General features: G+C 54.3%; 8 protein-coding genes across 8 annotated transcripts; 5 read left to right on the top strand and 3 right to left on the bottom strand.

Annotated features, from left to right (window-relative positions):
• Nucleotides 1-11: 11 nt before the first annotated feature.
• Nucleotides 12-3,117, bottom strand: MCM7 (DNA replication licensing factor MCM7; the record flags this gene model as incomplete). The annotated part of the gene is made up of 10 exons (XM_076637531.1): nt 12-89; nt 158-260; nt 330-686; nt 776-1,166; nt 1,270-1,544; nt 1,620-1,915; nt 2,051-2,375; nt 2,507-2,730; nt 2,845-2,904; nt 3,037-3,117. 10 exons carry the CDS (start codon nt 3,115-3,117, stop codon nt 12-14), a joined length of 2,190 nt encoding a protein of 729 aa, XP_076493873.1.
• Nucleotides 3,118-3,846: 729 nt separating this feature from the next.
• BDY24DRAFT_417796 (uncharacterized protein) lies at nt 3,847-5,015 on the top strand (the record flags this gene model as incomplete). Its single annotated transcript, XM_076643772.1, has 3 exons — nt 3,847-4,025; nt 4,107-4,284; nt 4,977-5,015. The coding sequence occupies 3 exons, from the start codon at nt 3,847-3,849 to the stop codon at nt 5,013-5,015; spliced, it is 396 nt and encodes a 131-aa protein (XP_076493872.1).
• A 1,066-nt stretch (nt 5,016-6,081) lies between these two features.
• BDY24DRAFT_172751 (uncharacterized protein) lies at nt 6,082-8,523 on the top strand. The gene is made up of 5 exons (XM_076636270.1): nt 6,082-6,200; nt 6,297-6,763; nt 6,862-7,790; nt 7,892-8,025; nt 8,094-8,523. The coding sequence occupies exons 1-5, from the start codon at nt 6,162-6,164 to the stop codon at nt 8,460-8,462; spliced, it is 1,938 nt and encodes a 645-aa protein (XP_076493871.1). The 5' UTR covers nt 6,082-6,161; the 3' UTR covers nt 8,463-8,523.
• A 55-nt stretch (nt 8,524-8,578) lies between these two features.
• On the top strand, nt 8,579-10,160 carry BDY24DRAFT_399063 (kinase-like domain-containing protein). Its single transcript, XM_076641771.1, has 7 exons — nt 8,579-8,742; nt 8,822-8,941; nt 9,007-9,081; nt 9,150-9,255; nt 9,329-9,468; nt 9,544-9,593; nt 9,664-10,160. The coding sequence occupies exons 2-7, from the start codon at nt 8,861-8,863 to the stop codon at nt 9,803-9,805; spliced, it is 594 nt and encodes a 197-aa protein (XP_076493870.1). The 5' UTR covers nt 8,579-8,742; nt 8,822-8,860; the 3' UTR covers nt 9,806-10,160.
• Nucleotides 10,161-10,779: 619 nt separating this feature from the next.
• BDY24DRAFT_417794 (major facilitator superfamily domain-containing protein) lies at nt 10,780-13,434 on the top strand (the record flags this gene model as incomplete). The annotated part of the gene is made up of 14 exons (XM_076643771.1): nt 10,780-11,052; nt 11,173-11,228; nt 11,322-11,382; nt 11,450-11,530; nt 11,718-11,729; nt 11,800-11,880; nt 11,957-12,081; nt 12,155-12,189; nt 12,281-12,501; nt 12,580-12,756; nt 12,831-12,839; nt 12,924-13,065; nt 13,140-13,293; nt 13,380-13,434. The coding sequence occupies 14 exons, from the start codon at nt 10,780-10,782 to the stop codon at nt 13,432-13,434; spliced, it is 1,482 nt and encodes a 493-aa protein (XP_076493869.1).
• On the bottom strand, nt 13,224-14,247 carry BDY24DRAFT_399060 (uncharacterized protein). The gene is made up of 3 exons (XM_076641770.1): nt 13,860-14,247; nt 13,380-13,774; nt 13,224-13,293 (listed from the first exon to the last, which is right to left on the bottom strand). Exons 1-2 carry the CDS (start codon nt 14,133-14,135, stop codon nt 13,598-13,600), a joined length of 453 nt encoding a protein of 150 aa, XP_076493868.1. The 5' UTR covers nt 14,136-14,247; the 3' UTR covers nt 13,224-13,293; nt 13,380-13,597.
• A 794-nt stretch (nt 14,248-15,041) lies between these two features.
• Nucleotides 15,042-16,411, bottom strand: SEC66 (Sec63 complex subunit SEC66). Its single transcript, XM_076641769.1, has 6 exons — nt 16,320-16,411; nt 16,239-16,244; nt 16,109-16,168; nt 15,624-16,016; nt 15,274-15,497; nt 15,042-15,205 (listed from the first exon to the last, which is right to left on the bottom strand). Exons 1-6 carry the CDS (start codon nt 16,348-16,350, stop codon nt 15,176-15,178), a joined length of 744 nt encoding a protein of 247 aa, XP_076493867.1. The 5' UTR covers nt 16,351-16,411; the 3' UTR covers nt 15,042-15,175.
• PRP9 (SF3a splicing factor complex subunit PRP9) lies at nt 16,412-19,288 on the top strand. The gene is made up of 10 exons (XM_076637932.1): nt 16,412-16,605; nt 16,676-16,776; nt 16,919-17,118; nt 17,199-17,295; nt 17,382-17,474; nt 17,549-17,757; nt 17,888-18,432; nt 18,568-18,658; nt 18,785-18,889; nt 18,997-19,288. Exons 1-10 carry the CDS (start codon nt 16,510-16,512, stop codon nt 19,026-19,028), a joined length of 1,569 nt encoding a protein of 522 aa, XP_076493866.1. The 5' UTR covers nt 16,412-16,509; the 3' UTR covers nt 19,029-19,288.
• Nucleotides 19,289-20,515: the final 1,227 nt, after the last annotated feature.

The raw sequence follows: 20,515 nt of genomic DNA, 5'->3' as shown, positions 1-20,515 counted from the left end.
GAGCGCTACGTCTACTCGTCGTCTCCTCCGTCGACGAATCGAAGTCGGGTTCCGTTGGCGACTCGAGAAATGACACCAAGGTTCTCGTACTGCGAGAGAGAAGAGAAGAGGTCAGCAACTAACTCGAGAAAAGAGAGAAAGAAAAGTATCGACTCACCTCGATGATCGTCTCCATAACCTGCGTCTCAGTGAATCCCTTCGCAAACACCCTCGCCTTCACATCGACCATCGCCAACTCTCCATCCTCCTCGTCCTCATCACTATCCACCACCATCCCCCTCCTCCCTCTCCTCCCAGGTCCACTCCCAATCCTTCCTCCTTTACCCAACCCAGCAGCTCCAGCCATATCCCTGATGATCCTGTAGATCTTGCTCGTGCTCGTCTGATCTCCAGCGTCCTTGTCCTTCGCCGCGTTCTCGTTGAGGGAAGCCTTGGAGACGTCCATGAGTCGAAGAGCCTCGTCGACATCGGCGATGATGACCTCGTCGGCGAATCGAACTCGAGCGCAGGCTTGGGCGAGACGAAGGACTCCGAGCAGGGTTCGGGCGGAGGTGTAAGTCGAGTAGCGATCCTCGAGCTCATCCTCCTTTTGTTGTTGACGGAGTCGAACGTAGGCGGAGACGACATAGTCGGAGACGGCTTTGGGGACGGTGGGTCGCTTTTGTCGAGCGGCGGCGATGAAGTGCCTGACGAACCAACGAGGAAGGAGGAAGACGAGGGTCAGTTTCAAGAAGACGACGACGCGTTCGGACGAAAAGAAGGGAAGAGAACGCACCTCATCAACTTAGGATCCACAGGCTCAAACTCCAACTGAGGAGCAGTGCTGTACATGTGAACGAAGGTGATGTGCTGGGCCAACCTCTCGTCGTCGTCCCTAGCTGGAGTGTCGAGGATGAGGAAAAGGACGTCGAACCTCGAGAGAAGAGCGGCGGGAAGGTTGATGTTCTCGACGGGGGAGATCTTGGGGTTGTATCGACCGTAGAGAGGGTTAGCGGCGGCGAGGATGGAGGTTCGAGCGTTGAGGGTGGTGGTGATTCCGGCTTTGGAGATGGAGATGGTTTGCTGTTCCATGACTTCGTGGATGGCGGTTCGATCCGACTCGTCCATCTTGTCGAACTCGTCGATGCAGCAGATTCCGTTGTCGGCGAGAACGAGAGCTCCTCCCTCTGTTCGACCATAAGAAGCAAGGCGAAAGACCGAGAGTCAGTTTCGAATTCGAAGAGCGAAGAGAAGGAACGAGACGACGAGACGAAGAAGGAGAAGACGTACCGAGAACGAACTCGTCCGTCACAGGATCCCTCATCACAGCAGCGGTCAATCCGACTCCCGACGATCCCTTTCCGGTGGTGTAGATTCCTCGAGGAGCGACCTTGGAGATGTACTTGAGAAGCTGGGACTTGGCGACTCCGGGATCTCCCATCAGGCAGACGTTGATATCTCCTCGAATCTTCATTCCGTCTCCCATGTTCTTGGTGACTCCACCGATGAGGAGAAGGAGGAGAGCCTTCTTGACGTCCTCGTGTCCGTAAATCTCAGGAGCGATGCTGAAGAAAAGAGAGAACGGGAGGAGGTCAGCTCAAGAGGGACGAGACGCGAAATCGAACCATCAACAAACTCACCTCATGGCGAGTTTCGAGTAGATGTTCTCCTCTCCCCTCAGCTCCTCCAGCTCCTCCTTGATCTTATCCGTCATCTCCATCTCGTTGTAACCCTTCTTCATCTGCTTGACGTGCTGAGCCTCGAGGTAGGTGTCCTGGAGGAGACCTGCTCGAAGAGCTCGGATTCCGGTGTAGGGAGTTGGGAGGAAGATACCAGAGACGTCGACGACGTCTCCGGGGGAGACGGTTCGAGCGAGGGATCCGTAGAGGTGGATGGTCATCGAACGAGGGATGTGTCCGACGGGAACTTGGTCGGCCTGAGAGGGAACGAGAGGGAACGAGGAAGGGAGAAAGAGGTCGTCAGCGAGCGTTCGAGCAAGGCAGCCACAACTCTCGCAGGCAGATCCGTTCCTTCGAGGAGTGAGCAGAGACGAGAAGGAACAAAAACTCACCATCTCCTGAATCTTCATCTCCTGGAAGGGAACGAACTTGCTCGCTCGCGTCTGCATCACGAGAGTTCCCTTGACTCGATCGATCAAGCAAGCGGCCGTAGGGCAGTCCGAGAGGGGAAGGAAGGTCCTCGAGGTGATCTCCTGGAAGGTTTCCTCTCCACACGAGTCGCAGGAGTAGGCGTTGACGAGAACGTGAGGCTTGACGTCCGAAACTCGAGTCGTGATCCCTCGAACGGTGATGAGCTTTCCGAGCTGAGCTCCCTTGATCTCTCGAACGGCTTGAGGAGCATGGAGGATGGTGGAATAGGGTTTGATGTAGAGGTGGCTATAGAAGATAAGTAGGAAGGAGAAGAGGCGAAGGGAAGGTCTCAGCAAGGTCGGGAAGGCAGGTCGAGCGGGAAGGGAAGGAGAGGGTGTTGTTGTCGGAGGAGGAGGAAGGGGAAGGTTCAGACTCACTATCTCCTCGTTAGACTTGGAGGGAACTTGTCCTGCTCCTCCCTTCCAATCTCCTCGTTCCTCTTCCTCCTTTGCTCCATAATCAACTCCATCACGTCTTCCCTGTCGGTCACGTCGATGGTCGGTTCAGGCATGAGCTCGTCGATAACCTCCGAAACGATTTCGATGTAACGACGAGTGTTTCGGGCAATGCTGAGAGCGAGAGAAAAGGGAGCATCCTCGAACTGAAAAGGATAGATAGAGGTGCAGAGGAAGAGTGGGATGGTCAGCTGGCGTGTTTGTAGGAGGGATTGAGGGAACGAAGGGAGGGAAGGGAGAGTAGGAGAGAATGAACGAACGGCCATAACGTCGTCGAGCTCTAACACGATCTCTGCTTGTTTCCGGTTCGCCACTCGAGTCTGTAGAGATAGACCATCCAACCAGAGAGTATATGGTCAGCTTCATCGCGTCTTGAACGCGTTTGAACGGGCGGAAAGAGGCCAGGGAGGGAAGGAGGGAGGGAGGGAGGGAGGGAAGGAAGGGAGACTGACGAGCTGCTTCATGTACTTGAACCTCTTCCTGTCTTCTGGCATGGCCGCATCCCCATCCACCGACATGTCATCCAGATCCATAGCGAGTCCTTCATCCTCGTCCTCGTCCTCGTCGTTGTTGTCGCGACGTCCAGGGACTCGAGCTTCCTTAACGAACTGAGTGAAGAAGGTCGTGATTTTCTCCTTCTCGCCAGCGTAGTCGATTCCAGTCGTGAACACCGGCAGCGTGGGAGCAGCAGGTTGAGCCATCCTGAAGAGAGGAAGGCGGAGGAGGGGAGGGAAAGGGGAGAAGAAAAGGGAAGGAGGGGGAGGGGAGGGTGTGATGGAGTTGAGGAGAGAAAGAAGGGAGGGAGGAGGAGGCGGGTCGAAACGCGTCTCTCCATTTTCATGTTCCATCCTTTCCTGACCTCGAACACCAACTTTCTTCCTTCCTAGGTCTTTCAAACTTTCCTATTCGATTCAGATCTGCCTCGGAGGACCGAACCAGGTCAAAAATAGAAGGGGATTCAGTTGGGTCGCCTCCGAGTCCACGTTGCATCTCTGGAGAACACTGGTCTCGATTCTCTCTTGCCTCCTCTTTTAGATCGCCTCCACGTCCTCAGATCTCGAAGCTACGTTCCATCTTCTCTTCCTTGGCGACATCTCGACCTATAAAAGGAATGCCTCGCTCAGAATCAGTCTTCTCTATCAACGGCCATTCCAGTTTCCTACCTTTCGTACATCCTCCCTCTCATCGCCTCACCCCCCCTCCTGTCTTCGCCTAAAACCTACATCCTCTCGCACTTCACTCTTTCCCTCCCATCAACAACGATGAGCTTCACCTCTTCCATTCGAAAAACCTTCACCAAACGATCTGTTTCGTCCTCTTCTTCGAGCTCAACGGGATCGGACGACTCTTCTGCCTCGTCGTCCTTCCTCTCGCTCTCTCCACCTTCCACCACCATCACCTCAAAGCTAGTCCGATCTTCTCCTCCCATTCAATCCGTTTCGTACGTTTTTCCTCCCTTTTTTGCCCTCGCTCAAGCAAAACCTTCGCGTCGCTGACCCGCTCTCTCTCTTCTCTCGCTCAGCTCATCCATCCCACCTCCAACCTACACCTCTCAACTCTCCACCAGCCCACCGCCTTATCGACCCCTTCGAATCGTCATCCGACCTTCCCAGCTGCCAGGAGGAGGTGCGGGAGGACGCTCGAGTCAGGAGTTGATGGTTCTGGCGGCGAAGATGCAGAATAGGGCGCTTTCGGGGAGGGTGAGTGATTACTTTATTGGAGAGAGATTGGGACTAGGAAGATGTGGGAGCTGACGCTTTTGGTTTTGGTTCGATTGTTGTAGAGATGAGGATGGATGGGAGAGGGAGAGAGGGAGTGCGTCGCGCGTTGGGAGGGTCGTTGTAGAGCTTTCCGTTTGCTTCATTTGGGTCTCTGTGTATCTACGTATTTTCTTGTCCAGTTTGGGTTGTGTAGATCCCTGTTCTATCCTGTTCTAGAGGTACGACGAGCTGGGGAAAGCAAAAACGAGAGGAGAGTTCACCGCGCGACGTGTTCGTCGAAAGAACGCTTTGAAAGAGGTTCGCAATCCCAAGAGGAGTACAATTAGCTCCTAGAATGTCTCTCGCTCGAGAAGACTCTCGGAAACCTGTGAATAGAAGAGGAGAATCTGACGAGAAAGCGGAGAGTTTGAGTCGTGGATGTTGAGCGAGACGCCACAGACGCTTTTTCGTCTCGTTCTTGCTCAAATCGAACCATTTTTTTTTTCGAGCATCGCATACAGCCAAAGCAGAGGAGCCCATGCGGGTCAAAGAAGCCAGAAACGAGGTTAAAAGCCTTCGTGTAGAGCAAAAGACAGGGAGTGTGCCTTTCGAGGGGTCTGCGCGAGGAAGCTCCCTTCCTTCCCTTCCTTCCTCTTCTTCCCCCCACCTCCCACCCTCCCTCCTTTTCCTAGTCTCTCCAGACGATGGTCCCACCCCCTCCTCGACACTAAACCACTACACACCAGAAACCGCTACCCTTAAAAAGTCAAAACAGCACCGACCAGCCTCCCTTTTGCCTCCCTTTCCCGCCCCTTCCCACCCCTCTGCTCTCCTTCGCTCCTTCGCCCCTCTATACCTCTTCCCCTCTTCCACTTTTCGACATCAGAGTTTCACGCATCTCTGCTCCTTCTTCGGCACTCCCTCTTCCTCCCTATGGTCAACAAGCGGAATGGAACGAGTCGTTCTAGAAGTCGGTCTTCGTCCCTCACGGCCGCTTCCTCCTCCACCACCCTCAGAAAGCAACCTCCTCCCCTCGTCGTCCTCCCTTCTTCTCGCCCTTCCACCAGAACGACGAAACCTCCTCCTACCAAACGACTTCGACGCCATCCTCCTCCACCTCCAGCTGTGCCTTCCTACCTCCTCGACGCTTATGCATCCGGTTCGATGGATACAGGAGGAATCTTCTCGTCTGGATCCTTGACCTCCTCCTCCTCCGACGCCGACGAACCTGACACAGCGAGCTCAGCAGCTGCGGACGACGACGACGAGGAAAATGATCCAACAACAACAGCAGGAGCAGGAGCAGGAGCAGGTCCTTCGACGGCTTTGAGGAGGAGAGCAAGAGGAAGGGAATCGGACGAACCGCTGAGTAGTCTGAGTCCGCCACCTTCGATAGCACCCTCGAGCGCGAGGAAGAGGAAGAGAGGGAACGACCATGCAGGAGGAGCTCGTTGGAAGGGTAAAGGAAGGGCTGGAGCGAGAGGTGCGAACGAGGATATGCACGAGGAGGGTGGTTTGGAGATCGATGGGTGCTCTGCAGCTGGTGGAGATGAGTTTGACGCTCTGGAGGAGGAGACGAGGACGGTCATCGACGAAGAAGAGGAGGAGGATGAAGACGCGTTCGACCTGATGGATCCTAGTGAGTTTTTGCTTTCCTTCCTTTCGTCTCTATTCGACTGCTGTCGTTTGTGGAAGAGACTCTACTCTTCCAGTTGAAGCTCGAAGCTCACCTTTCCCTCCCTTCCTTCCTCCCTTCAGCGGATGACAACCTCATCAACCACGCGACAAAGAAGGATCTCCTTCGAGTTCGAAAAGGAGAGCTCCTCCGTCTCTGGAGAGTCGCAGGGCTGGTCGACGATGATGCCGATGTTTCGGAGATGCACAAGAACCAGCTCATTGAAGGTCTCGTCGATGCTGTCAGTCGTTGATTCATTCTCCATCTCCTTCCTCCCTTCCTCCGAAGTGGCCCCATCTCACCTTTTCTTTCTTTTTCTTCTTTGTTCTTCTTCCAGCGACCACCTCCTACTACCAACAACTCCACTCCTACCTCTTCCTCTCACTCCTCGCCACTCTCGGACGACGAGAACGACTCCTCCGACCAAGATCCTACTCCTCGCCGACGTCGACCCTCCCTCACCTCGAACAGCACCGCCGGACCTTCTCGACTTCGAGCTCACATCCCAGTCCGAACTCGCTCGCACGACGAAGCCTCAGGCAATGAAGCTGGAGGAGAGGAGACCGAGTGGGAAGGAAGCGTTGGAGACGAGGCGGTGGTCGCAAGTGGAGGGAGGAGAGGAGTCGGTCGAAGGACGCTTTCCGGTCCCATCGCTACGACTTCAGGAGGAGACAACCGAGGTTCGAGAGGACGAAGCAAGAGCTTGGGTGGTGGTGGGGTTTCGGTGGCGATGGCGAAGGGTGTGATGGAGAGGAAGGCTAGGTTTGGTGCTGATGTGGAGTCACCTTCGGGATTGAACCTCAAGTGAGTTTCTCGTCCTCCTTTTCGTTCCGTTCCCTTCCTTCTCTTCCCTTCTATCTCACTTTTCTGATGCATTTATTGCTTCTTCTCCTCTCCTCCAGACGTCGACACTCCTCCAACGTCCCACCTTCCTCTCCCACGGCTTCGATTCCCTCGTCTCCACCCAAAACTCGCTCTCGCTCTCGAACCAGTCATCCCACCAACCGACGTCTCACTCGACGAGGATCCGCTTCAAACCCTTCCCCAGTCAAACGTTCCAAGCACGTCCTCTTCGGAGGAGAGGTGACGGCAGGTGGAGACATGGACGTCGTCGAGGAAGAGGAGGTCGACCCCGAAGCCACTCCCGTCGCTGGACCTTCGACTCGTCGAGGAAGTCGATCTCAGCAGATGATGGTCGCCGTCGTTCCTAGTCGGAAGGGAAAGGAGAGAGAGACGATGCTCCCTCTTTTCGGAGGGAAGGCCAAGACGCTCGCGAAGGAGGCTTCGAAGGGAGCAGAGTCGGATCAGGACGACCATTCTTCCGCCGAGGAGGACGAGGAAGTGGACGAAACAGCCATGGCCGTCGACGGTACTACTCCTCTTAAACGAAATCGACGTCCACCTACTCGAGCCTCTCACCCAGTTCTCACTCCTCTTCGACCTTCACCTCTTTCAGCTCCTCGACGTCGTTCGGCGAGGGACGCAGCCGGTCCTTCCATCGAATCGTTCAAGATCCCTACTCCTCCCAGCGATGGCGACTCGTCTTCATCCCAACTCGAAGACGCAGAGAGTCTCGCTGAAGCCGACGGAGGGGACGTTGACGAGGAAGAGGAGGAAGTGGAGGAGGAGGAGATGGTCTCTGCGAAGAGCGGTCCTCGAGTGTCGAAGAGGAGAGGAGCCGCCCTGAGGAAGAGCAAAGTCGCTTCGATCTCTGAAGTTGTGGAGGAGGATGTGGAGGGTATGCAGAGTGTCGAGGAGGAGGAGGAGGAGGAAGGTACCGTGGTCGAGGAGAACGGAGACGATGAGGAGCAAGCTTTGGGAGAGGACGATGGTACGTCTCGTTTCTCGCTCCCTTGCCCTCTTCTTCCCTCATCTTCCGTCGACAATCCTTCGAGACTGACCGTTCATTCTCTTCTCTTGCTCTTCTCCTAGATGTCGACTGGAAATCCGCCACTCACGCTACTCTCGTTCGACTTCGACGCGACGACCTCGTCAAGCTCTGTTCGACTCGAGACATCGACGTCGCTGGAACCAAGCCTCAGCTCGCCCAAGCTCTCATCGACTGGGTTCGTCCTCTTTTTGATTTCCCTCTCCAAGATCTTACCTGACCTTCTCGCTTTCTTCCTTTCCACAGAGGAACCAAGCCTCACCCGCCTCCTCGTCTGCCTCTGGAGGATCCGAAGCTTCGTCCGCATCCACTGCTCGAGCCGACACCTCTGCGAACGGACACGCTACTCGTCGTCGACCTCACGCCGGAGATCCAGCCTTCGCTACCAACGCCAAAATCACTCCCACTCTGCTTCGAGGAAGTCACGTCCACCAGGTTCCTCCTCTCGAACAGGAGCAGGCAGCGACTCCTCCTCCCAGCGAGCACGCTCGTCAAGCTGTTGCCGAGACGGAACTCAGCCTGGATCTCGAGAGCTTGGGATTGGAGAACAAGGAGATCCCTGCTGACCAGCTCGTCAAGATGGAGAAGGTCGGAAGTGGAGGATTCAAGGAGTGAGTGTTTTGTTCGAACGGTCGTCTGTCTCCTTCTGATTTCGCTAACTCGCGCATCGTTCCCTTCTGTAGCGTCTACGTCGGCAAGCTCAGGAACCGTCACAAGGTCGCCATCGCTGAGTTCCGAGGACAGCTGAGCGAAAGTGAGTTTTTCCTCTTCGTCTCTTCTCGTTCCTCTTCGCCTCGCACAACGCTGACTTCCTTCTTCCTTTCTCTTCCTCTCAGTGGACATCAAGGAGCTCAAGCTTCTCGCCGACTTCGACCATCCCAACGTCGTTCGATTCGTGAGTCTCTCTTGCCCTTCGTTCGAACGCGTCGAGTCCCGAGAGCTGACTTCCTCCTTCCTCACGTCTCCTACCACAGCTTGGAGTCAGCATTCCCGAGGACAAGCGAATCCCCATTATGATGATCAGCGAACTCTGCGAAAACGGAGATCTCTTCGACTACATTCGAAACGTCCCTGCTCCCAGTCTCAAGGTCGTCGTGAGTCTTCGATCTCGTTCTTTCCCTCGAGACGTTCCGAGCTGACCTCTACTCGTCTCTTCCAGCTTAAACTCATGCTCGATATCGCCAAGGGACTTCAATACCTTCATCTTCGAAAACCTGCCGTCGTTCACCGAGACGTGGGTTTCGTTTCCTCTCCTTTTTTGCTTCAAGCCAATGCTGACGCTTCGTTCCTTCCCTCTCACAGTGCAAGTCCTCCAACATCCTCATCACCTCAAAAGTCGTCGCCAAAGTTGGAGACTTTGGTCTCGCTCGAGTCAAGCACTCTACTCGATCCATGATTCGATCTCTCGGTGAGTCTTCGTACCGTTCTCTCCAGCTTCGTCGAGAGCTCCGAAGCTGACCTCTCCTCGTTCTCTCGTTCAGTCGGAACCGTCTGCTACCAACCTCCCGAAATGTGGACCGCTCATCCCAAGTACGACTCTAAGGTCGACGTCTTCAGCTGTGCCATGGTCTTCTGGGAGATGCTTCAGTGGCACAAGGCCGAGAAGAAGTACCCTTGGGAGGTGAGTCGCCTTGCCTCGTTCTTTTCCCCTTTCCGCCTTCTCGATCTGACTTCATCTCTTCTTCTTCTTTTTCAGGGAATGAACGAGCATGCCATCTACGACACCGTCGGGACCAAGAAGCTCAGGCAAGTCTATCTCGGCTCTCGATACTTCGAAGAAGAATCTGTTCTGACCTTTCCTTCTTCTTCCCTTCAGACCTTCGACGCACAAGCTCCGCTCTCAATGGGGAACCGAAGTCGTCGACCTCATGGAATCAATGTGGGCTCAGGAACCCAAGGAACGGCCTACCATGACCGACGTCGTCGACAGGCTCGTCGAACTCATGAAGGCTCTCTAGTCGCGTCTCCCTCCCTCCTCTCTTCTCGATCTTCCTCCTTTCATCTCTTCTCCCTCTCCTCCTCATGTTTCTCTTCTTACGGACACTCTCGCATATCTTACGACCCTCTCCTTTCGTTTTCTGTTTCAGCTTGGCTCTCTTTCTCATTTGCCCGCAATTCTCTCTCGTTCTTGTCTCTCTTTTCTCTGCATCTACCTTTCCCTCGACGACTCACTCCCACCCGCATAACGTTTTCGCTCGTACTTTCCCATAGCACTCTTAGGGTTTTTTTTTTCACACACCCCACTCTCCTATTCACGTTTGCATGTAGCACCCACACTTAACTCGAAAAGCAATCGAATGCAGATATCGTTGAGAGGTTGAGAGAGCGCGAGTGACTGAGGTGCGTCTCTTAGCCCGACATTTGGAGAAGAAGCCATTTCCGCTAGAAAGGAAGATCTGCCTCCCACTGCAGTTTTGCATGACCTTTCAGGCGGACAGCTCGCTCGTGTGCCGAAGAACAAATCGTCGATAACCACGCCGTGCCGACGAGATAATCGAGAGAACCGCTTCGGATCCCCTTCTCTTCTCCCCTCCTCCCTCCCTATGTTTCTCGCTCGATATGCAAATCTTCACCTTCTCCTCCTCCTGATGGCCCCTGGACCGATATCCCAGGGATTTCTACCCTTTCTTGTCGCGTCCTTGATCTCAAAGATTCGGAATGAAAAACGACCGGCCGGGGTCGACGCCGTCGTGGAGAAGCCTTTCCCCTTCCTCCTCTGTCTCGTCCCTGTGACTACTGGGAAGTGAAAGTCAGTCCTCAGCCAACCACGACTACCTCGTCCTTTTCCTCTTCTCCCCCTGCAATCGTCTCTGTTTGTTTCGGCAGACGATCTACGAGCAACAGGAATCGATTCGACGAATCCCCCCAACCTCTTTTCGCCCTTCGCCGAAGCTCACACCCTCCTTCCTTGCTTTCTCCCCTCCTCCTCTCGATGACTATCTCCCCCTCCACCTCCTCGTCTACCCTCGCCATGGACGACTTCTCAATAATACCCAAGAGGGAATCCAAACCTACTTCGCTCTCTCGCTCGATAGACGACGAGAGCGAGAAGGAGAAACCTCCGATCCATCGTTCAAGCTCGAAATCGATGAGCGGTGAGATGGCTATAGTCGGAGAGCTTAGGAAGGAGGGTAGCGAAGATGGTGATCTAGAAGGGAACGTACCTGAGAGTGTCGCTGAGGCTTATCCAGATGGAGGAAGAGAGGTGAGTTCACAAAGAACGATACGTGACTCGCCGCCCGACGAGACGACGGGTCAAAGCGAAGGAACAGAGGCGTTTCGAAGCGCTAAACTCTCCTTCGTTCGACTCGTTCCTTCCTCTCAGGCATGGACGGTGGTTGCTGGAGCGTTCTTTGGGCTGATGACTGTGTTTGGGATGATGTGAGTCGACCTTTTCCTCTCGTTCCAAAGAATCGCCCGACAGGGCGTGAAACGAGCGCTGACCTCTCCGTTCGGATCTTATCTTTCCCTCAGGGCTTCGTTCGGTGCTTTCAACTCGTATTACCAGACTCATATCTTACCTGGTACTCGACTAGTGAGCTCATTTTCACTGTGAGAAGCCTCGACGAGGTCAAACTGACGCGTCTCTTTGACTTTTCAAGGACGCGATCGCAGGAATCGGCACCGTTCAGGCTGCTCTCAGTCAAGGAGGAACGCTTTTCACTGGTCCTTGTTTTGATAGAGTGAGTTTGCTTCCCTCTTGATCGCAGCTTCCGAAAGAAGAGAGGCTTCGTGAAAAGACGAGGTCTTCCCTTCCCGTCTTCCCTCACGTCGGCCTCTCCGCTCTCGATAGGCTTCTTCTCCTCCCCTCTTCGGCCACCATTCACTTCTAACAGTCGCTGATTTCTCCTTCTATCTCCATCATTACAGTACGGTCCAACAGTGAGTTGTCTCTCGGATCCTCTCTCCGAATCGACGCGTCGCTGATCCGCCCCTTGCTCGCTTCTCTCAGCGATGTCTCATCATCGGAACGACGATGTACATTCTCGGACTGATGCTCACTTCTCTAGTAAGACCCACGTTGTTCTTGATCGTGCAGATCCACGCTGATCTCGTTCGTGCTAACGGCTGAGTCCCTGACCTCCTTCCTCTCCCTCCTTCTTTCTCAGTGCACCCAACTCTGGCAGCTATACCTGGCTCAGGGGGTTCTCGTTGGTCTTGGTATGAGTTGGCTCTTCATTATACCCCTAGGTTGCGTCTCGCAATGGTTTGACAAACGACGAGGACTAGCCATGTAAATTCGCTCCTTCCGTTTTCTTGTTCTGCTGCGTCACTTCGCTGATCACCACGATTGTACTATACTACAGTGGTATATGTATCTCGGGGCCATCCGTCGGCAGTAGTACGTCTCATCTCCGTCCCAAAACAAGTCTAGAGATCGCTCACCTCCTACGAAGCTGACGAGCTCGTTTCGCTTTCGCCGTTTCTCACAGTTATGTGGCCTCTCCTCCTCAACCTCCTACCGAGCAAAGTCGGGTTCGGCTGGACAGTTCGGATCATAGCGTTCATCAACCTCGCACTCCTCACTTTCGCTATCTGGGCCGTCAAGGCGCGTCTCCCTCCGAAGAAGAGGAACAAGCTTCTCAACCTCGCCGCCTTCAAGGAACCCGAATACGCTGCGATGGCTTTCGGAAGTGGTTGCTTCTGCTTTAGCGTAAGTGCCAGACTCGTAAGAGAGGCACAGGGAGACGGAACCTGCGACTGACGCGTCTCGATCCGTTCCCGCTTTCAGTTCTTCTTCTTTTTGTACTTCATTCAAACCTTCACCAAAGCTCAATCTGAAAACTTCGCCACCTTCGCTCCTTATACGCTCATGATCACCAACTTCAGCAGTGGGTGTGGAAGGATCCTCATCGGTCTCACGGCGGATCACTTGGGTCGTCTCAACTCCCTGTCCATTTGGATGCTCGTGAGTTCCGACGCTCCCTATCTCGTTTTCTGAGCCTTCCCTGACGTCGAATTGTTCCTTTTTCTTCTTCTCAGGTCTCATCCGTGAGTCGTCCGACGTTAATCTGACTCGAACCCCCACAAACGCGCCTGACCTCCGAACGCGTCGCGTCTCGGTTCCGTTTTCAGGTCGCCATGTTCGCTTGGATGGCGTGTCATACGATTCCCTCGATCATCATTGTTTGCATTGTCTTTGGATTCTCCTCTGGAGGATTTGCTTCGCTTCAGATCGTCTGCTTGGGAGAAATCTGCACCAACCCTCAGGAGCTTGGTGAGTTTCGTCTCCCCTCCCATCTCCTCCCCTCTTCCTCCCTTTCCTTTCACTGACCCTTTTGCGTTTTCTAGGGACCAACTGTGGACAAGTCATCGCCTTCGGTGCGATCTGGCTCGTAGGATCTCCCCTCTCAGGGCTTCTGCTCGGCTCAAACCCTCTCGACAACTTTTCCAAAGCCATTGTCCTGAACGGAACGATGATGCTGCTATGTGGGCTTGGATTTGCGTGAGTATCCTCTACCTCGTCACGTCTTCTTCTTCGCTCGCCTGGTGGCTGACTCCTCTTCTCGTCGCGTCGCTCTTTTCTCCCAGCGTCGCTCGTATGCTCGTTTGGAAGAAACGAGGGAAAGTCAGCTGGGTCGTATGAGATCGTTGAGATTAGTCTAGACCAGTTCCTTCTATAATTCGCCACCCTTCTTGCTCTTTCGCTTCTCTTCGCTCTTATTTTCACGAACACTTTTTTCCTCCCTTCTTGCCGCTCTCTTCTCTCGCTCGTCTCGTGCTCTAATTGCTACCTCACCTGCATGTTGCTACCAGAACCACACGTTTACACTATCTATGTACGAGTCTCGCTTTCCCTCAAGGAGACTGTGCTCGCCGGGTCGAGGGCTTTTAGCAAGACCCAGCGATCGCAGTTCCCGAATCAGCCGACCCTCCGTTCCCTCCGTTGTTGGAGCCGAAGTTGAGGAGGTTGAGGTTGATGAGCCTAAAGCGAGGCGCAAAGAAAGAAAGAGGGGTGTGAGTGCGAGGGAACGGAGAGGGAGGAGAAAGAAGAGGAAAGAGAGACGAACCCATTTCCGCCTGAGTTGAAATCCCCTCCGTTGGCTGATCCTCCAGGGCCGGTGTAGGCTGAGCCGGCCGCGCTGAGAACGAAAACGAAAACGTAACGTAACGAAACGAACGGCGAGGGAAGAAGGATGAAGTCGAAGAGACGCGTCGAGTTGTTGTGCGTTCTTCCTCCTCGCTCGAAAGAGAGAGATCGAACTCACCACCCCGAAGCTCCCGAAGCACCAGGAACGATCCCTCCCAATCCACCCAGAGCGTTCCCAGAATCAGCGGATCCTCCATCGCCTCCGTTGTTGGAATCGACGTTGAGGGTGTTGAGGTCGAGGAGCCTGCGAAGAACGAACGAACGAAGAGCGAGGGACGAAGGTCAGCACGCTCAACCGAGCGACAAAGCCTCCCACCCCGTCCGAACTCTCTCCCAGCAGCTCAACAACAGAAGACCCACAAGGACGCTCGCGACTCACCCTCCTCCCGCCCCTCCCCCGCCCAACAACCCGCTCAACCCTCCTCCTCCGTATCCGAAGTTATTGTTGTCGTTTCCAGAGTTGGAGATCCCTCCATTAGCGGATCCTCCGATTCCAGTGTAGGCTGAGCCAGCTTGAGGGTTGGGGAGGGGAGCGGCGTTGACGAGGGAGGAAGAGAGAGCGACGATGCTGAGGACGAGGAGGGTTTTGTTGATGGTGAACACGGTTGAGCTGTAGGGTGCTGTTGTTGGTGGAAGGGGTGTGGATTGGGAGAGGGAACGGTGGAGGGAGGGTGGAGGAGGGGAAGTGAAGGGGAAGTGGGAAGGGCTGGAAGTTGGTTGGCTGGGAGTTGGTTGTCGGTTGTTGTGGTTGAAGAGAAGGAAGAGGAGTCGAAGGACTTTATACCGCGTTGAACCTGAGGAGAGGGGTCTTCGTTCCGAAGTCAGTCGGGTTGGAAAGATAATCAAGGAGCGAGAGCTAAGGCCAGGAAGAGAGAGCGAGGTCAGTTTGGTTGGGAATCGAAGAAATCTTGAGTCGAAGGGAGAGGGAGCTTGGGCTTTCCCTTGGAAGAAGGTATAAGAGGGAAAGAGAGAAGAAAGTTACGTACGACTTGAGGGGCCTGCTTGGGGAGCAGCAGCTGAGGCACGAAAGAAGGTGTTGCACGAGGAGTCAAAACAAAACAAGATCACGACGCGTCCCCGACTCTCCTCGAACTCTCTCGCTTCGCTTTCGACCAAAGATCTGAGTAGAAGTTCGAAAAATATCAGATCCTAGTACTACCGCATCGCACAACAAAGTCCATCGTCCTCCCTGATCAACAAAGACGGTCCGCCTCCTTCGAATCTCGTCTCGAACTCGCTACTTTTTCCCCTTCTTCTTCGGTGTCGACTGCAAGAACGAAACCGAGGTCAGCTTTCGCTCGCTCGAAGGAAGCATGAAAGTGTACTCGAACGAACCTTCGCCGAAGCTCCAGGAGACAACGATCGATTCGGGGAGGTAGGTCTCGACGAGGGCGAAGGCGAAGGCGAAGGGACGGGGATGTTGGAAGGGAGAACGAGGGAAGCGGTCGCGCTGGGAGATCCTTTGGCTGGAGTGTTGGGGCTCGATATCGAAGCCGAGGTGGAAGGAGGGAGGAGCTTCTTGTCGCTGTTGAAGAGCTTGAACTGTTCGACTCGAAGGGCTTAAGATGGGAAGGAAGGAGAAAAGGTCAGCTTCGCGTTTCCTTTCTTCCCTTCCTCTCTGCGTCCATCTCTCTCTCCTCCCCTCTTCTGCTCCAACTCAAAAGAAGCAGCAAAAGCCCACTCACCCTCCAGCTTATGGATCCTAGGAATCTCGTCCCTATGCTTGGAATCCGCCTGGACCATCACCATCTCCTGAGCCGTCTGGAAGATGCCTGGTCCCCAAGCAGGCGTGAAGCTGTTCGCCTCGTTCACCACATCCAACACCTCCGCTTCCAACTCCTTCTCCGCTTTAGCAAACTTTACAAGCAAATCGTCTCCTATGGAACCTTTTTGGATCAAGTTGGTCAAGGCTGTCTTGTCCTCTCGGAGTTTGAGGATCCGTCGGACGTCGGCCATGGCTCGGAGGAGGAGGGAGGATTTCAGGAGGGATTCTGGTGGAGGAGGGGATTGTTGGAGGAGGGAGATGTAGGCGTCTCGGGTGTTGTGGGTCGGGAACCAAGGGAGGTCGATGGAAGCCGCTGGGAAGGTGGGAGAGAGGAGGAGGTGTGAGAAGGAGAAGGAGAAGGAGGTGACGAGCTCGGTCTTGAAGAGAGAGAGATCAGAGCCTCACCAGCTTTTCTCCGTCTGTAGACACTTGAGAAGATACCCAGCGCGGTCACCAGGACGACAACTAGAAATCGAAAAAGTTGAAGGAAGGTCAGGAACGAGCAGGAAGAGAAGGAGAATCGATGCCAGCTCACCGTAGGCTGAAGGGAGAGCAAGAACGGATTCAAGGTCAGCTCACGTCGCGAAGAGAAGATACGGAAGCGGATTCGACTGACCTAAAGGAGCGAGGAGATCTACGCTGACCATGTCGAGCGAGCTTTGAAGTTCTAGAGAAAGGGAGAAAAGGAGGAGATGGACGTTTGCGTCCACAAGCCAAATCGAAACGAGCGAGCTCGAGTCGATTTCATTCCTCTAGTCGCCCTCCAACTCCTTCCGCCCTTCTCCTCCTCCTTCTTTATTTACAGGATGAACTCGATCATAGAGTCCGCTCGACAGTCCCACGAGGAGATTGATCTCTACGAGCAGGCGTTGGCTGCTATCTTCTTGCAGCCGGATGAGAACGTCAGTCTCTCCTTCCTTCCTCTGCTCCTTCATCGCGTCCGACTGACCTTCATTTCGATACCCACTGCAGCACAAGCACAAGCTTGAGAAGGAGCATCGAGCTTCGGATATCCTGGATAGGATCGTAGCTAGGAAGCTGACGTTGAAGGAACAGTACGCAGACGCAACAGGGTAAGCTCAGCGTTTCTCCTTCCTTCCTCCCTTCCTGTCTTTCCATCCCTTCTTCCACGCGACCGCATACATCTCGAGCTCAAGTTTATGTCTTCTCTACACTTGTACTGACTCCATCCTTGTTCTTCTTGCGCGTCTCCAGTGCTCGAGCCGAAGAGATCTCTCTTCTTTCCGCCCCTGCTCCTCCCGCCGACGACCTCGAGGAGTTCTACTCTCGTCTCGTCAGCATCAAGGAGTTCCACAGGAAAAACCCAGACGTGGATTCGAGAGCTGTAGAGTCCGAGATTAGGACTTTGGTGGAAGGACCCGAGCAAGGGGATGAGGAGGAGATTGCAGTGGATCGTGAGTCTCTGGACACCTCGCCTCTTCCCTTTCCTTCTCGTGCGAGCTCATCCTTTCTCCTCCTTTCTCCTCGTCTGTAGACATCTCGAGCTTGTTCTCAGGAGAGGAATCCCTCGGTCGATTCCTGGATGTTTACCTCTACCACTCTCAGTACATCAACATCAAGGGAGTCTCGAGGTCAGTTTGGTTTCTCCCTTCGTTCCTTTCAGCCCTCCTTCCTCCGCCGAAGCTGACTTTTGAAAGCCTCCTCTTCACTTCTATAGAATCCCTTACCTCGCCTTCCTCGACCTCCTCTCAAAAGGTACCCCGGATGCCAACGTCGCCAAGAAGGAGAAGGGATCGCAAGCTTACCTCGAGTTCGTTCTGTCTCTCTCTCCTTCCTCCCTTCTTTCGTTCGAGCTCACGTCGCCTTCGTTTTTAATCGCTTCAGGTACATTCAATCCCTTCACACCTACCTGCTCTCCTTCCTCTCGCGGACGAAACCTCTCAAGGACATCACCGCTCTCAAGGTTCAGGCCGAGAAGGAGTTCGAGGAAGCTTGGGCGGCTGGGACGTTGGCTGGGTGGGAGGAGGAGAAGGAGGAGGCTGGAGGAGCGGATGGGGAGAAGAAGGAAGGAGAGGGGATTTGGTGCCCTGCTTGTGAGTCGGCTTGTTTCTCTGCTGCTGTCGAAAAGCTGGTGGGAGGGACGGTTGCTCGGTCGAGGAGGGAAGGGACGATGAGCTGACCTTTCGCGTCCTCCCTCCCTCGTCTCTCGCATCGTTCCCTCAGGCCAAAAACTCTACTCAAAACAAACCGTCTACGACGCCCATCTCAAATCCAAGAAGCACGAGAAAGCCACCGCTCGTCTCACCTCCTCCTCTTCCGCTCCCTCCACCTCAACCTCCTCCGAACCTTCCCCAACCCCACCCGCCAACCTCTCCCTCTCCTCCCTCCGTCACTCCAAACTCAAACCCGCCGCCCTCCTCACCTACTTGACCAAATCCCTCTGCCAATCCTCCAACTTCCGCTCCCTCCTCTCCGACACCCGAGCCAACGTCGAACGACGTTCCGCGCTCACCGCACGAGAACGAGAGCTCGAGCTCGAGGAGCCGGCTCCCGAACTGGCCTTGACGGTGGAGGAAGGTGGGGCTGAAGAGAATGAGGAAGACGATGAGGAGAAGCTGTACAACCCGTTGAAGTTGCCGATGGGGTGGGATGGGAAACCGATCCCGTTCTGGCTGTACAAGCTGCACGGTCTTGGGGTGGAGTACAAGTGTGAGATCTGTTCGGATTTCGCTTACATGGGGAGGAAGAACTTTGAGAGGCATTTCCAGGTGAGTGCTCGTCTCTTTTTTCTTTCGGTTTGGGCTCGTTCGAGGAGGGAAAGAACGAACAAGAGACGACGCGTCTCGTTCTTCGACTTTTTTGTTGATCGAGCTTACTCTCTTTCCCCTCCTTTCCGCTCACAGGAATCTCGTCATGCCTTCGGAATGAAAGCTCTCGGTCTACCCAACACCAAGCACTTCCACGAGATCACCAAGATCGAGGACGCTCTGGCTCGTGAGTCCTCTTCTTTCCTGCTCTCCTTCCTTCCCGCCCTTCCCTTCCTCCCCCTCCCTCTCCCCTCCTTCTTGTCCTTCTCGTTCACTCCCTAACCTCGTTCTCACCCTCGTTCGTTCCACCCAGTCGCCGAGCGCCTGAAACAAGACTCGAAGCAGGACGCGCGCTCGACCGAGACGATGGAGGAGATTGAGGACTCGGAGGGGAACGTTTATGATAAGAGGACTTATGGTGCGTGGTCTCGTTTCCTTTTTTGTCTTGGGGGGGAGGAGGGAGTGGGAGGGAGAGAGAGGGAGAAGTGGGAACTGACGCGTTTTGGTCGTTTGTGCTTTGGGTAGAGGACTTGAAGCGACAGGGTCTTTTGAGTTAGGTTCAGTTTGGAGGGGGGTTCGGTTGAGATGGATGAAGATTTTCATGTCTTGAGACGAGACAAGAGAATAGAGAGAGGGAGAAGAAGGGGAGAGGAGCGAGAGAAGAGGACGATTGATGCTGAGCGTCGAAAACGAAGGCAGGAGACCTCGACGTTTCGAAGTTCTCTCTAGTGGAAGCGATGTGAGACGACGTTTAGTGAAGAAGGGAAGCAACGAGAGGGCGAGGACGAGAAAAAAAAAATGACTCCAGACTGTCGGTACTTGGTTTTCGTTTCGAGAGATGGGCTCGACGCGTTCGACCCCGAGCTCTTTGGCCGAGTCCTTCAACTCCTCCGTTCCAGTCCCTCGTGATTCTAAATAGCCCTATAGTTCTACGTGCCCACTTAACCTATAAGTGACTCATCACTGTCGAACAAGAGAACAGGGGCAAAGGCAGCTCATCGCTCTCCCCTCCCTCTCTTCGGCTTCCTCCCTTGTTTCACTCCCATTGTTTAGTAGGAAGTAGGCTCTAGGTTTCTACATTTCTTCGTACCCCTATATTCGTTACCATGTTCATGCTCTTTGACTGCGCAGAGGGAAAAGCAATCAACAAAAACAAGAGCAGGAACACTGGGAACGCGTCTCATGCCACCACCAACGTCTCCTCCCTTTCCGAACCATCCTGGTTCATTGGCAAACAGAAGTAAGAGAGATATCCTCAGCTGTGAGTGAAAGGGAACTTACCTCGACGTTCTCACTCCCAGTCGAACTATAGGGACGCGTTTTGTTCGAGAATCGAAGAGGGCGTCGGCGGCCAATCCTTGTCGTTTCCTCTGTCACTTCCGAGCGAACTCCAAGAGACTTAGATGCCTGCTGTCTGGAGGATTTTATTAGTCTCAGGAAACAAAGTCGCAGCAAAGAAAGGGGAGGGTCGAGAGCTCGAAGCTCAAACTCCTCCTCCTTCGCTTCCAACTCCATCACCGGTCCTTTCACCGATCTTTCCCCCCCAGCATCCCCATTTCCATCCTATCCCCTTGAATGGACTCATACCGTCCGAGGAAATCAGATCTGCGCTCTCATCGTCTATAGGATGGCTTTTGAACGAGACGGGGAAGAGCGAGAGAGGTCAGCTTCATCGTTCGTTCGTTCGTCCCACCCTCTCTTCCCTTCTTCCTCCACGAGACTCCTTCTCCTCGAGGGTTCTACGAGATCAGAAGCTGGTTTATACTCCTCTTCTTCCTCCTTTACCCAGATCTTTTCGCTCATTCCATGCTCACTCCATCGCCACCCTCCCTCTTCATCTCTCCTCCTCACACTCTCCCTCCCTTCTTCCCGTCTTTCCATCCATCCTCGACCTCTCAAACATCTCAAACCACCACGCCTACCTAGTCCTCTCTCGTCTCTTCCTGAATATCGACTTTAGGATGGATTCGGACTTGAATTGAAGAGGAGGTCAGTGGAGCGTCGAATCGGGAGAGGAGAGGAGAGAGGTCGTCCGTTGGCACGA

The sequence above is a fragment of the Mrakia frigida genome, assembly GCF_051309035.1.
Source record: "Mrakia frigida strain ATCC 22029 unplaced genomic scaffold BDY24scaffold_31, whole genome shotgun sequence".
NCBI classification, from domain to species: Eukaryota; Fungi; Basidiomycota; class Tremellomycetes; order Cystofilobasidiales; family Mrakiaceae; genus Mrakia; species Mrakia frigida.
Note: the sequence above shows the minus strand (reverse complement) of the source record. Positions and strands in the feature narration are given on the sequence as shown.

Coding starts and splice junctions, on each gene's coding strand:
- BDY24DRAFT_172751 (XM_076636270.1), top strand. CDS start 6,162: ATGCACAAGAACCAGCTCATTGAAGGTCTCGTCGATGCT. Junction 7,791..7,891: donor AGCTTTGGGAGAGGACGATG/GTACGTCTCGTT, acceptor CTCTTCTCCTAG/ATGTCGACTGGAAATCCGCC. Junction 8,026..8,093: donor CCCAAGCTCTCATCGACTGG/GTTCGTCCTCTT, acceptor TCCTTTCCACAG/AGGAACCAAGCCTCACCCGC.
- BDY24DRAFT_399063 (XM_076641771.1), top strand. CDS start 8,861: ATGATGATCAGCGAACTCTGCGAAAACGGAGATCTCTTCGACTACATT. Junction 8,942..9,006: donor CTCCCAGTCTCAAGGTCGTC/GTGAGTCTTCGA, acceptor CGTCTCTTCCAG/CTTAAACTCATGCTCGATAT. Junction 9,082..9,149: donor CTGCCGTCGTTCACCGAGAC/GTGGGTTTCGTT, acceptor TCCCTCTCACAG/TGCAAGTCCTCCAACATCCT.
- BDY24DRAFT_399060 (XM_076641770.1), bottom strand. CDS start 14,135: ATGGAGGATCCGCTGATTCTGGGAACGCTCTGGGTGGATTGGGAGGGA. Junction 13,775..13,859: donor TTTCAACTCAGGCGGAAATG/GGTTCGTCTCTC, acceptor CGCCTCGCTTTA/GGCTCATCAACCTCAACCTC.
- SEC66 (XM_076641769.1), bottom strand. CDS start 16,350: ATGGTCAGCGTAGATCTCCTCGCTCCTTTAG. Junction 16,017..16,108: donor CTACAGACGGAGAAAAGCTG/GTGAGGCTCTGA, acceptor CCACCTTCCCAG/CGGCTTCCATCGACCTCCCT. Junction 15,498..15,623: donor TAGGATCCATAAGCTGGAGG/GTGAGTGGGCTT, acceptor TCCCATCTTAAG/CCCTTCGAGTCGAACAGTTC.
- PRP9 (XM_076637932.1), top strand. CDS start 16,510: ATGAACTCGATCATAGAGTCCGCTCGACAGTCCCACGAGGAGATTGAT. Junction 17,758..17,887: donor GGGGATTTGGTGCCCTGCTT/GTGAGTCGGCTT, acceptor TCGTTCCCTCAG/GCCAAAAACTCTACTCAAAA. Junction 18,659..18,784: donor GATCGAGGACGCTCTGGCTC/GTGAGTCCTCTT, acceptor CGTTCCACCCAG/TCGCCGAGCGCCTGAAACAA.